At 57.0% G+C, this 13,629-nt stretch overlaps 1 protein-coding gene across 2 annotated transcripts in view; it reads right to left on the bottom strand.

The window, feature by feature from the left end:
- Positions 1-7,181: 7,181 nt before the first annotated feature.
- Positions 7,182-13,629, bottom strand: part of LOC121475405 (splicing factor SWAP) — a 70,322-nt gene continuing 63,874 nt past the window's right edge. For both annotated transcript variants that reach the window (XM_041728663.1, XM_041728664.1), the window contains exons 16-18: positions 8,793-8,957; positions 7,636-7,708; positions 7,182-7,501 (exon numbers count right to left, since the gene is read on the bottom strand). In XM_041728663.1, the coding sequence (XP_041584597.1) occupies positions 7,436-7,501; positions 7,636-7,708; positions 8,793-8,957 (304 nt within the window). In that variant the 3' untranslated portion in view covers positions 7,182-7,435. The remainder of the gene's footprint in view (positions 7,502-7,635; positions 7,709-8,792; positions 8,958-13,629) is intronic.

The raw sequence follows: 13,629 nt of genomic DNA, 5'->3' as shown, positions 1-13,629 counted from the left end.
AGGGACAGCTCTGGACTGTGGCTTGGGCTTGCTGAGATGGCAGGACGGGGGCTGCAGCTTTCCTGGGCTGTGTGTGTGCATGCGTGTGTGCGTGCATAAAAGCAGAGGGAAAGCACTGGAAGGAACCCACTAAAGTGCAGGTGATGACTTCAGGCAGGAGTGCAGGGAGCAACCTTGGGCCTGAACATCACCTCATCCTCTGCTGGGTGCTCCCTTGTGCCACCTGCACCTGTCACTTTGTCCTGGGGGCTCAGGCTTCGGGACACCCACCCCTGGGCAGCCCGGGCTCATGACAATGCAGGGAAGATGTGATCTGTGCTATCCAGGGATGCCGGCTCGGGCACCTCTTGCCCTTCCCATCCCTAAGTTCCTGGGGGGGGGGGTCCTCCAGGGTGGGTCCCTCAGGGGTTCACCATCAGTCACCATCACTGAGATCCTCTGCTTGGGGTCTGCTCCAGGGACCTGGGTGAGGGCTGGCGGGCAGCAGGATGTGGCAGGGGTGACAGCCTTCAGCCTCTCCGCCTGTCTCACACTCCTACCAGGAGCAGCTATTTCTACTTGGCTCGTGTAACTGAAAATCAATAAAAATGAGAACAAAAGAAGTATAATTATGTGTATTGCATACAGAAGGTTGACTTAAATACAGTCCCTTCTCCGAGACCAGGGTTTCGAGGGGGTGGCAGCCCTTAGACCAGGCCCTGTGTCTTCACTCTAGAAGGGTGGGGCTCGGGCTGCCTGCTTGAACCCCTGCCCTTGTGAGGCTGCTGCCCTAGGCGGGTAGACAGGTTGAGTGTGCACAGTGAGGAACAGCGGCCAGCGCTACCCAGTCCTAACCCCTGGAATCCGAGAGCATGTTCCCTTATGTGGCTAAAAGGGGCTTTGCAGATGTGGTCAGGTTAAAGATCCTGGATGGGATGGTCCTGGACAGTCTGGTGGGCCCAGGGTCATCAGACAGCAGGGGGGGAGGCTCAGAGCTGGGGGGAGCAGGTCTTGTGCCAAGGGCATCAGTGGCCAGAGTGACGCAGCCAGGGGCCCGCTGATGCAGGGTGTCTCTGAAAGCTGGAGGGGCGAGCAGAACCACACAGCCTGCCCTGGAGTCCCAAGAGGAACCAGCCCCGCCAGCACCTGCTTTCGCCCCAGCAAGGCTGACTTCCGACTTCTGGCTTCCGGAGCGGTGAGAGAGGAATACCTGCGTTATGTCAGACAGGGTGCCAGTGGGGACAGGCGGGCAGCAGCGTTATGTGGGGACAGTCACTTTGGCAAAGGCAGGATGGCCAGTGCCAGGTCCCTGGGGCAGTCTCCAGGCCATGGGGTGGAATGAGAGGGGGAGGTGACTTTAAAACATGCCTTGCAGGGGTGCCTGAGAGGCTCAGGTCATGATCTCAGGTTGTGGGGTCCAGCCCCTCATGGGCTCGGTGCTCAGTGGGGAGTCTGCTTGGGATGCTCCGCCCCTCTCTCTGCACCGCCCGCTCCCACCTGGCTGGCACTTGCACAGGTGCACACCGCATTCGTGTGCGCTCTTTCTCTCAAATAAATCCGTAGATCTTTAATAAAAAAGTAAAAAACATCCTTAAATTATAACCCTCCCCCCCCCCGCCCTCAGGGAGGGACTCCCATCCCCTGGAGACAGAGCATGCCTTTGTGTCCGCCTTCGTGAACAGATGGGGCCCAAGGACTCACTAGTGACTCTGAGCTGCCTTCAAAGACCCCACTGGGCTCTGCTGGATCCCTCTGCTCAGTCATGAGAGATAGTTCTTAGTAGGGGTGGGGGTGGCAGGACGGGGAGGGGGAAGGGAGGAAGGGAGGGCGAGGGACAGGGGGAGGGGAGGGGAGGGAGAGGAGCGGGTAGAGGGAGGACGGAGGACTGAGGAGGGGGAGGGAGGCCGGAGGAAGGGAGTCCGGGAAGGGGCGGGGACGGGGTTGGGACCAAGATTCACCAGGACCTGTGCCAGGACGGGCTGTCCCAGTGCCCGCCTTTGTCCTGCTCGGGTGCCAAGCAGTGGGCGCAGAGCCTGCAGGATGGTCGCGCCCAGGGCAATCCGGGCCCCTGAGCGGGGCTCGCGCCACCACAGTCAGCTGCCGGCAACCGCGGGACAAGCACCACGGCCGAGTGCTGCCCACCCTCCCGAGGCACAGGGTCCGGGTCCCATCCAGGTGCGGCGCTGAGTCCCGTGCGGTGTGGGGTCCTGGTCCCAGGCGGCAGGCTGTCTCCTCTCCAGGCTGTCCCTGGGCTGTAGGAGCCGTCTGCCCGCCATGCCCTCTGGGTCTGTGCCCCATGGGCACCCGCGTCCTGCCCTGTTCTCCGCGGGGACTCAGTCTGTGGGACAGGCCCACCCCGTGACCCCACTTCACCTGTCACCTCCACACACAGTCACATCCTGCATTGTGGGGCTTAGGGCCCCCTGTGTGGGTGTGAGCGGGACACAGTTCAGCCCAGACAGAGGGTGAGAGGTCACGGGACGGTCTGGCATGGGGGGCTCGTGCGGGCAAAGTGGCCATGAGAGTCAGGGTCCCCATGGTGTCCCGTTGCACTCGGAGACTGATCCCAGCTCCGCAAGTCTGCGCTGCACCTTGGTCCCCACGCCCAGGCCATGACCCCAGGAGCTCAGCATCCCCTCCCCGCCGCTGGCTGGTCTGTCCTCCCAGGGCCTCAGACCCCGTGGGTAGGTCCTCGCAGCCGCCCCGTGCGGGGTGCCCGGTCCTCACCCAGTTGAAGCAGCATGGAAGCGGCACCTACGTTGGCACAGAGCTAGCTTGCTGCGAGTGTCCCTGCAGTGTCATTCACAGCGGCCGCAAAGTGCAAGCACCCCTTGTGACCACTGGCTGGTGGATGGATGCCCGGGAGGTGGCACGTGCACAGCGGGTGGTGTCGGGGTGCCCCTTGCTGCAGGCTGGAGAGACAGGCCGTGCGGCACGAGTCCACGAGCAGCAACTGCACAACAGGCACGTCCAGGCGCCGCACGTGGACTAGCTGCTGGGGGCTGGGGGTGGGGAGGGGTCGGGAGCAACTGCTCATCTGGGAGAAGTGGAATATTCTGGAACTGAATGGTCCTGATAGCGGTGCTCTTCTATGAAGCTACTGACACCACTCAGTGGTGCTCACCCCTAGGGGATCAGGGTAGCTCCAGGCCCCAGAGCTTCTGATCCCCGCACTCCAGCACCCTGCGTGACTGGCAGCTGCTCCTTGCGAAGCTGAAAAAAGCCAAGTTCTGTACCCGTCGGTCCTAGGGGCACCGGAACTTCCCAGGGCTTCCTGGAGGAGGTGCTGCCCAGCAAACCAGGACGTGCTTTGTTTCCAGCTACGGGAAGGGCTTTTCTAGCCCTAGAGACACATCTTACCACTATCCCAGAGCGCGGATAGGGAGAGCCTCAGGCGGGCATCCCGTTGGTGGGGACCTGGGCTCGGGGGCGTCCCCCTGGGGGCAGGGGAGCCGGGCCCATGGGACACCCTCTTCCTGGCCAGTGCCTGGAGATGCCGAGCCGGGCTGGGAAGGCAGCAGACTGGGGCCAAGTCTCTCATTGCACCCCACTCAGCCCAGCGCTCCTGGGAGCTACCGCGGCCAATTTGCACTATTGGAGTTTCCCTCCAGGGCCCCTGAAGTGCAGCAAATGGTGTTTCTCCAGATTCACAACCACCCAAACCTGAGAACGTGAGCTTCCTGGGGAGGAGGCCTGCTACAGACGGATCAGTTAAGGATCTCAAGGTGAGACCGTCCTGGCCTATCCGGGTGGGCCCCGAATCCAGAACTGCGTCCTGAGAAGGGAGACCAGAGGGAGACAGAGGTGGAGCCACGCGGCCCGCAGCTGGAGCAGCCGGAGCCACCAAGCGTGCCACACCCGGCCCTCAAACCCCAGAACTGAGATGATGAGCCCCTGCGGTCTGGGATGGCTGCCCAGGACACCCTCACACCTCCTCTCGGCCTCTGCACACCCTGCCTTGCGGGAGGCTGTTCCCTAAATCAGAGTCTGGGCCATCTTCCCCACATGCATGGGGGTGGGGCCACCTGCCTTACTCAGGTCTGGGGCTCCTGTTACACATGGGAGACAGATCACAGCTCCCGGCTGGCCTGCGGGTCCTGCCCAGGCCCCTCGTCCCCACCTCTGTCCCCTAAGATGGCTGAAGCTGCTGACCTCCCCTTCTCCCTCTGTCACTCAGGCACATTCCTGCCTCGGGACCTTCGCACCCACAGCCCAGAGCCCTGCGGCGCACTCCCCTACTGCATTCTAGCAGGTTCCTGTATCTCTGCTTAGAGATACCCCCTGCTCCACCCTGTCTACAAAAGCCCACCCCACCCCAGCTCCACACTCTGTGTGTCGGCCGTCCCCTGGCAAGCCCTGTGAAGTCAGAGAAGCTGCGGAGACCTTCTGGTTCCTTAGCCGATGGGATACGCCGTTGGTTTTTGGAGACTTGCATCCTCTGCCCCTTTTTTGGGGCAGCAGCACCTGATTTGTTGTGGGGGCTGGCCTGTGCCCACCAGCTACATCTTCTCCTGCTGGGGGAGCATGCGGCACCGTGCCCCGTGTGAGCCTGGGCTGGAGTGTGAGTCCTGCCTGTTGGAAAAGCCCAAGAAGGGCTGCAGCTCCCCAGCTCCACTGGCTCCCAGGCCTCTTGGAGCTGCCCTGGGCCCACATCCACCTCCCCGCGGCTGCTGGCGCCCATCTGCCCTATGGAGCTGCCACGGCCTGCTGGGTTGGGCCAGTGGGGGCAGTGGGGCAGGTGTCCCCTGGGCCCATCCCGAGGAGACCTGCTTCACCCGGGCTTCTCCCTGCTGGTCTGATGCCGCTGGAGGTGGGGAGCGGGTAGAAAGGAAGGCATGTGAACAGCGTGGACCTCGGTTCCTGGTACACAGCGGCTCTGGCCCTCCATCCTGACACCAGTGCCACGCTGCAGGCGGGCCCTGATGGCAGAGGGCTTTGCACTGGGGTCCTGATTTTTTTAAAGCTCCACAGCTGTTCTACCAAGTTTATTAAGACAATAAAGGGGTTTGCCACGTGTAGGTATGAAACGGCTCAAAGGCTCACGTTAACGGCCAGCAGGCAAGGACGCTGGCGAGCGGCATGACGCCTTGCGCACGCCTTGTGCTGGGTGGGGGCTGCGCAGCCAAGAGCAGATCCTCCTGTCCGCCGCGTCTGAGCGAAGGATGCCGGGAGGGCGCACAGGAGTCATGAGAATAATACTTCACTGTGTGAACCGATCACTTGCGCCAACACCCAACGGTCACTTAAAAGCGCCTGGAGCCGCTGCCCGCCTGCCCGTGTGCTTGGTATTGGGTGAAAGGCCCTCCCGGCAGCTCCGGCCTCGTTCTGGGAATCTGGCAGAGCACGTGGCGTGACGGCCCGACACAGGCTGCAGCACAGGGAGAGCTTGTGACCCCGGGCACGACAGCTGGCCTTGCAAACAGGGGAAGAGGTTTTGGAGAACAGTTTCATTACCCATTTAAGAGACTTAAAAATAATCCAGTTAAAATACTGCGAATTCATCATGAGACAATCTTTTTAAAGGGGAAAAACTCTTGACCTGATGCCGACGGCAGGGTCTCATGGCAGACCGCGTATAAGCTGTCCCACATGGATCTTAGGGGCCGAGATCGAGAGGGCAGAGGTGCTGTGGCTACCCCTAAAGCCTCTCCTGTAATCACAGATCACAACAGCCTGGGCTGGCACTCGGGGTCAGCGCTGTGGCACGGAGTGACGGATGCCTTGTGTACACACAAACATGCACTGCACCAACTGCAGAAAGTCATGTTTGCCAGTATTTTCCCTTGTAGCAAGTGCGAGTGTGCAGAGCTCAGCTGGAGACCTGGAAGGTGTCCTGTACGTGTCCTTCTGTCTGTGCGGCCAGAGGACGCCTCCCTGGCCCAACACAGAATCCCACGGGCCAGGAAGGTCCTTTGTGGGGTCCTCCAGTCTTCTCCTCGTGTGGCAGCGCCCAGCACAAACCTCACCCTACGTACCTCTCTGGGGTGGGGTGGGGGCTCTCCGGGGTGTTCGTGTCTGTGCAAAGCTGTGCATACTCTGGGGTGCAAGGTGGCCCTGCCATGTTCCCAGGCGCTGTATCAGACAGATGCAGACAGGGTCCCGCTGCAGGCACCGCTGGGCACACATGCCCCGTGCTGAGCATCACGGCTCCCTGCCCACACTCACTTCTGGCGCCTGCAGGTGGAAATGAGACACAGGCAAATGTGGCCTGCACGAACAGTGCCGGGAGCAAGTAACAAGGGACAAAGTGGATTTGCCGGAGGCACAGCTGGGGCTGCCCAAGGCTGTGAGAAAAACAATTACCTGTAAAAGCAATATTTGCACATAAAAACCTACAACCAAAGGTAAGGGAGAAATTGGAAGAAAATTATTTAAAAATAAATTGTGCCGAAAAGGGCTCACCAGGACATTCAAAGCACTGCAACATGGTAAAGATGCTCGAGAGTCACCGCCAGCCAAGGGTCACAGTCCGCTCACCAGAAAACACTATAAATGGATGTTTCCATATAAGAGAAGCTGCTCATCTCACTCCTAATTAAAGAGATGACGTAGCAGAGACAGCAGTGTCTGAGCTCACACCACCTCGGGGAGGGCGCCCCAGGGCGCAGACCCAGCTGGGAAGAGCTGTCTGGCGGCAGGTCTTGCCATCAAACTCCAAGCTCGTGCAGCCGGGTCCTCATGCTGCTGGGGACGCGCTCTGCCGGTCAGGCCTGTCATTGGGGTTGCAGGTTGAATCCTGGTATGTTCCAGTGGGGACCAGCCGCATGACTGGTGAAGCGATGGGGCTCCCAACCTCAGACCACCGCCAGGGCCGGCAGGTCCTCATGTGAGGTGTTTCGACTAAAACCCAGGCCAGGAACAGCCTGTCCATGCGATCTGGGCTGCTGGCACCCATGTGGCCTGAGATCCTGGGCAAGGCAGCAAGTCTGCGTTTTCCTGCCTGAGGGGGATGCTGGTCCAGTGCCAGGAAAGCAGGGGGCTGAGCTGGGCAGGGCTCAGGGGGGATGTGCTCTCCAGCCCTGTGACTGGGGGACACGGGGCACAGATCGCGGGTGCCTGTTCCTCCTGCTGCCTGGGGTTGGGGGGATACTGTCCACAGGTCGCCGCCTATGTAAGGACGTGACGGAATCCAATGACAGACGCCAAATGGTAAAAACACACTGACAGGCCAAATAAGGAAGAAACTGCCCACAGTCGCTGGCTAGAAAAGGTGTTTTCCTCCCATTTTATTTGATAATACATTTTCACAGAAACATGATATTATTTACAAATATACAGGTAAGAGACTGCTGGTCAAAAATCTTAAACTGAAAATGTCATCAAAAATTAATTTACAAAAACCACCAACTGCCCAGAGGAGTCCCTGGAGGATGGACGGCGATCGATGGTCTGTGCGTGGAAGCTGCTCGGCGCTCCGGCCCCCAGCCTGGCGCTGGGCCAGCGGCACCCCCGCATCTCAGGAGGCACTGGTCTGCATGTTCTTGGAAGCAGCGAGCATCGCCCTCACTTTGGCCATGAGGTCCTGCAGAGAGACGCACGGGGTCCCTGTGGCTTCCCGCTCAGACCTGGAAGGCGGCCTGCAGGCACAGGAAGGCCCACCGTGGGGACCTTGTAGCCCTACGGGTCAGAGGAGGAGGGGGGGGGCCATCGCTTTACCTGAGTTATTTTGCTCTGCACAGAGGAGACAATTGCTGAGGAGATCTGGCCGTCTTTTTCCTGAGAAACTCCCCTAATATGAATAAAGAGAGGTCACAGGCTTAAAAAATAGACATTAGGTCATATTTGTTACTAGTGTCTTTAAAAAAGAGATCGTTATAAATATGTTATTTTGCTTTTACATGTCACGTTACAGACGCCTGAAGTGTTTTGTAAAATGCAGCCTAATTCAGACAACGTTCTCCTGTGAGCACCCCAGGAGGTGCACGTATGGACAGGGCAGGACAGGGGAAGCAGAAAGCCGGGGCCTCACGGAGCCGGGACCCCGCCACACAATCGCTCACCTGCACCTTCAAACAAGCTACGTCTTAGGTTCTGCCCACCTCCAGTGAGCTGTGCGTTGTCCTACTGACGAGCCTGTGCTACGGTTTCGGGCCTGTGACTCACATGGACGAAGGCAGCATGTCTGTAACCAGTGAGTGAGCCTCATTCCGAACCCCTGGCTCTGGGTGTGCAGCGGGGGGTGGTGGGGGGTGGGGGTGGGGTGTCTGGAAAAAGCCCTAACAGCCATGGGCAATGGGGACACATACATCTGTGCTGCCCCACAGGCCACTCACGTGACGGCAGTGCGCTCTGATGTCACCTGGCCTGCCCAGTCATGCAGTGCTGGTTTGACCCAACTTCTGTGGCGTGGGGTGAGTGGTGTGACCGGAGTGGGGGTGGGGGGAGTCTATGTCGCACTCATTGTGGACCCCCGTGCCTGCCTCCCCTGCGATCATGCCCACTGCACACAGCCCTTGCTGAGGACAAAGGACCACTGTCGGGTGGTTTCAGAACAGCTGCTGTCCTGCTAAAGCACGATTTTCCAGTGGATCAGATGGTGGGAAGTCCTCTAGTTGGCACCTGAGGGAGGTGGCCGGCCCACCCCACCCCTACTCACATTTCTGTTCAGCCCAGGGACAGCCACCAAGAGGGCGGGCTTTCCAGGTCTCTCTCTGCCCGGAGGTGGGGCCCGGGGGAGCTGGTGGGCTGGCACACCTGAGATCCGACCCCAGTTCTGAGCAGCTGCAGTGTCCACCTCCTACTCACTGCCTGAGCAGGACGTGGGGAGCATGTGGGGAGCGGGGAGCCCTGGGGTGGGGTCAAGGTGGGCTTACCTGGAGCGCTCCTGACTGGAGCCCCGACTCTCCACGGGAGAGATGCTGGCTGAGTGGGCCGTGTGCCGACGTGTGGCTTGCTTGCTTGGGGACGCCGACTGGGACCCGGCCTTGGACTCGGTCCGTGACCGTGAGCGCCTCTTCTTCTTTTTTTCGTGGGGGCTTCTGCAAGGAAAGTAGTTTCAGACAGAGACACAGAGGGCTCTGGACGAGGAGTTTCGAGTGTTTTTCAAGGGACAGCTGGCAGGTTTAGGTGTCCATACATGCTAATTCCTTATTGAACTCACAACTGGCAGATGCAGGAAAAGTCCCACAGAGCGAAGGCAGGCCACTCTCTACGCCTATCCCCACTTCAAGAGGCCTATGGGATCTCAAATCCGGTCGGCACTTTATCTGCATTTAAACAACCCAAGGAGAGCAACCAAGTGCTGTTCACACCGTGTGTCCGCTTACATGATGAGGACTTCCGGCAGGGATGACGAAGTATCACAGCCGAGTGCCATGTGCACAACGGCTTCTGCTCTCTGACCTGGCTTCCTGGGACCGTGGGGCCCATCCCTGCTCGCCCAGCAGCTGACTCTGCCCAACCTGCCTGTCAGGACCATCCATCCGACACCTTGTCCCCGTCCAGATCCCAGCCCACCCCTCACCCCCCAGCAAGCAAAGCTCCAGTGCACACTGAACCCTGTGACCCTCCTGTGACTGCTCAAAGAACACTTAAGAAGGAGAACACACGCAGGAGGTGAGAGCGACTTGTGGCCCAGACAGGTGCCAGGCATCCCTGCTCTCGGCCCCTCTGCTTCCTCCAGAAATGATGGTCACCTGCTGTTCGGAAACTGTATCCCATCACACGTGACTGACGGGTGACCTATGGGTGACCCAAGTGCTTGCTGGAGACTCTTAATGTAGTGAGTGCTGTCATGAAGCCATCACGTGTGCCCATCTGGGTCCTGCGGGCGAAGAGATCTCACGATGGTGGGAACGTGTGTGTCTTCAGGGAGCATGATGTACTGGGCCATTCCCACTCAGCCCACTCTGTCGGCACCTCTGGGATGCAGGTCGGCTCACAGACCCTCCCCCACTTGGGGACACCCTACGGCCTGTCTACATGCCTCCTCTCCCTGGGGACTGGGCTGAGAGCTTGCCCTGCCCCCAGGCTCCCCACAGTGCTCTCATGCAAAGGCACACATGTGCACTGATGAAGCCAGTGGATATGCCAGTGCAGCACAGCTCGGGGCACTGACTCCACTGTGTTAACAAGGAGCCGCCCCTCAGCTGCAAGCGGCAGCATCCCCGGGGAGCTTGGGTCTCGGCGGGTGGCCTGACAGCCAGTACGGAGGAAAACAGGTCTATAAATGGAGAGGCTGCCCTCAGGACTGGACACAGGGACACGGAAACCACACCACACACCTAGTTTGTCAACTGCAAAAGTGGCGTGTGGTTTTTATGTCTGTAAACCTGTGCTAGGATTTCAGAGCAAGCTGCAAAGACAAAGAAATGAAATATTCTACAGCCTGTGACAAGTCCAAAATGGTTTAAGCCCCCAATCTGGCTGGGTCTCTGTGGTTATGCTCATGAATTAAGGAGCAGGTGAGCAGTCACGGGCTGTGTATCAGGTTCAGTCTGAATACAGCTTGTGTCACATGGCAAACCTGCCTCAGCATTTGCTTCAGAATTAAGTCATTCATTCCTTTTTCATTTTTAAACTTATTTTATTATTTATTTACTTTTTAAAGATCTTATTTATTTATTCATGAGAGACACACACACACAGAGAGAGAGAGAGAGAGAGAGAGAGAGAGAGAGAGGCAGAGACCCAGGCAGAGGGAGAAGCAGGCATGCAGGGAGCCTGATGTGGGAGTCGATCCCGGGACTCCAGGATCACGCCATGAGCAGAAGGCAGATGTTTAACTGCTGAGCCACCCAGGCGTCCCATTCATTCCTTTTTTTTTAAAAGAAAAACTGAGGTACACTTCACATCCAGAGAAACATGAAGGTCTTAAGTGTTGTTGGATGCGTGTTGGCAAGTGCAGACACCAGGACACTCAGACTAGTCTCACAATCAGAAACCACCCATCTTTCTACAAAGTTCCAACCCTGCTGCCTCCGTCATGCGGGGTTCAGCGCAGGCTGACCGCCGTGGGAGCCTCACATGACACTAAGCACCTGCTCTGCCACCCCTTCCCCACCCTCATAGGTACCAGTGCTCTGATTTCTGAACCACTGATGGACACTTCAAGAAGCAGAATCACACAGCACTGCGCTTCCATGTCTGGCTCCTGTCGCTCCGCCACAATGAACCTTGTGCCCAGAGTACTTCCTCCTGCTGCTGTAGTATCAGTGGGGGCAACCTACACTACGTCTGTGCTCTCTCCCGGAACAGGCATGTGTGCTGTTGCCAGGTGAGGCAGTTACAAGTCACGGGCTTTGTGGTCAAATGCTCCTGGAGGGTGAACACTGGGACGGGCAGCAGGGTGGCAGAGCAGGTGCTTAGTGTCATGTGAGGCTCCCATGGCGGTCAGCCTGCACTGAACCCGACAGAGGCTAGCGCACCAGCTGCTCTTTGGAGGCCGTGTCCATGGGCTACGACTGTGTACTCTTTCATGGATGGTCTTTTGAGTCACCCGCTCACTGTTTCCATCTGGAATGGACACGGGCCTTTGTCGGAGACACACACCGCGAGTGTTCCCAGGGTGTGGCCTGCCTATTCATGCTCCTGGCTGTGACTCCTGAGTGGAGTTCAGCAAGACCTCGCTCAGCACTCTCCACCCTTCTGGTGGGGTTTTTGCATGCTCAGGGACCTTCCGCCGGGAGCCCGTGACCCGGGTTGAGGTAAGCTGTGTGCCTGCAGAACAGGCTGCTTCCCTCCGTCCGCACAGCCAGCTGTCGGAGCAAGTTTCGCTGCAAAGCTCTCCTCTGGAACCGCCTGGTAATCGCACTGTTTGAGGGTGTCTAATCACGGTCTTACCTGGTGGCTACCTGATGAGTCCAGAATTGGCAGTAAGTGCCCCCTAATTCTGTAGCTGTGGCTACTCTAAGTCCTTGGTGTTTCCATGCCGACGGCAGAGTTCTTGTCCACTCGTTTCTATAAAACGCCTGTGGAATATGCTGGGGTGGCACCACATGGACAGAGCACCTTGGGGTCAAGAGACCTCCGAGTGACACTGAGCTCCCAGCCTCAAGCACAGGGCCTCTGTGCACTGATGATTCTTAGCATTCTTCTCTCAGTTGTTTGTGGCTCTTGGTGCAGAGAGATTGTTTTCCGTCTTCTCGATGTTCCACGTCACCCTCCCCACTGTCCCAGGCTGGCATGTGCAGGCAGACATGTCCTTTCCCCCTCCTCTTGCTTTGTTGTCTGGGCCAGGCATTCTGTGGCAGAGCGAATACCACCCATCTGCTGGTCTTGGAGGTGGCGAGTGTGCCCCAGTCCCCACCAGACGCCTCCTTCTACTCCCTTTGCTCAGGGCTTAGTCTCTTTCTTTTAAATAAAAAAGTGTTAAAAACACTTTTTTATAAAGTGTTTTCTTTTAGTGAACAGGTGGAGATCGTGTTGGTTCTCCGGCAACTGCTGGGATGTCCTATGAGTTCCTCCTTTACTCCGTGGATACAGTGAGTACAAGGGTTGCTGCCAGACGTAAGAACCTCGCTCACAGTCCTGAGCCAGATCTGCTAGGTTGGGATGCATGTCCTTGCATATGCTGCTGGTCCCAGGACTCTGTAGGGTCTGTGCACCCTTGTTTCTGAGCGTTTCTGGTTGAGAACACACATGCCCCTGTCCACATGCACACACCACTCCAAACGTGCCCCTCCCGTGTGCACACGTGCAGATATTCCCACGCCTACCAGCCTATGTCTTGTTCAGGAGCCTCAGGAGCTGCTGAGTGCTCCCCAAGTTCTTTTGAGATGGTCTATAAACTGGTATCTCTTCTTCCTTGAACCTTTGCTCGAATTCAATGATGAAAGCCATCTGGGCCTGGAGTTTTGTGGTTTTAAGTTATAAATAAATTCTTTGGCAGACAAAGTTATTTAGATTTTCTATTTCTTCCGCTGTCAGTATGGTCACTTGTATTTTTCAAGGAATTTATTTCCCCCAAGTTGTCAAATTCACTAGAAAAAGACTTCTTTCCTAATTCTCTTTTTATGTCTGTAGGCTCTTTCATTCTTCCTAAATCTAAATAAAGACATCAGTTTTTGATCAAAGAACCATCTTTTAGTTTTACCGTTAGGCTGTTTCCTATTTTATTCCCTCCTTTCTTAAAAAAAGCAGAAGTACAGATAGCACACGGTGTTACACTAGTTTCAGGCGAATCACAGTGACGCACAGGCCCAGCTGCCATCTGTTACTGACACCAGTGACTGGACTCTGGGCCTCTCGTCCCCAGGACTCCCTCATTCCATGACCTCCTACATCCCTGGCAGCAACCACCAGTTCTTTCTCTGTATCTGTGGGTCTGTTCTTTGTTCATCTGTTTCATTTCTACAGTTCCACAGAGGAGTAAAATCCTATAGTTGTCTTTCTCTGACTTACGTAACTCAGCACAATACCCTTTGGTTCCAACCACTTCACTGCAAGTGGCAAAATTTCATTCATTGCTGATGGCTGTGTGTATATACAGACCACATCTTTAGCTGGTCATCTGTTGACAGGGGCTATTTCCAGTTTGGCTGTTGTAAATAATGCTGCAATAAACATGGGATGCATGTGTCTTTTCCAAACAGGATCTTCATTTTCTTTGGGTAAACACCCAGTAGTGTGATTACCTGATTGTAGGTTTTTGTTCTATATTTAAGTTCTTGAAGAATTTCCATACTGTTCTCCAGAGTGGCTGCACCAGTT

This window comes from Vulpes lagopus, chromosome 14 (genome assembly GCF_018345385.1).
Source record: "Vulpes lagopus strain Blue_001 chromosome 14, ASM1834538v1, whole genome shotgun sequence".
NCBI classification, from domain to species: Eukaryota; Metazoa; Chordata; class Mammalia; order Carnivora; family Canidae; genus Vulpes; species Vulpes lagopus.
This window is presented reverse-complemented; position numbering and strand designations above follow the sequence as displayed.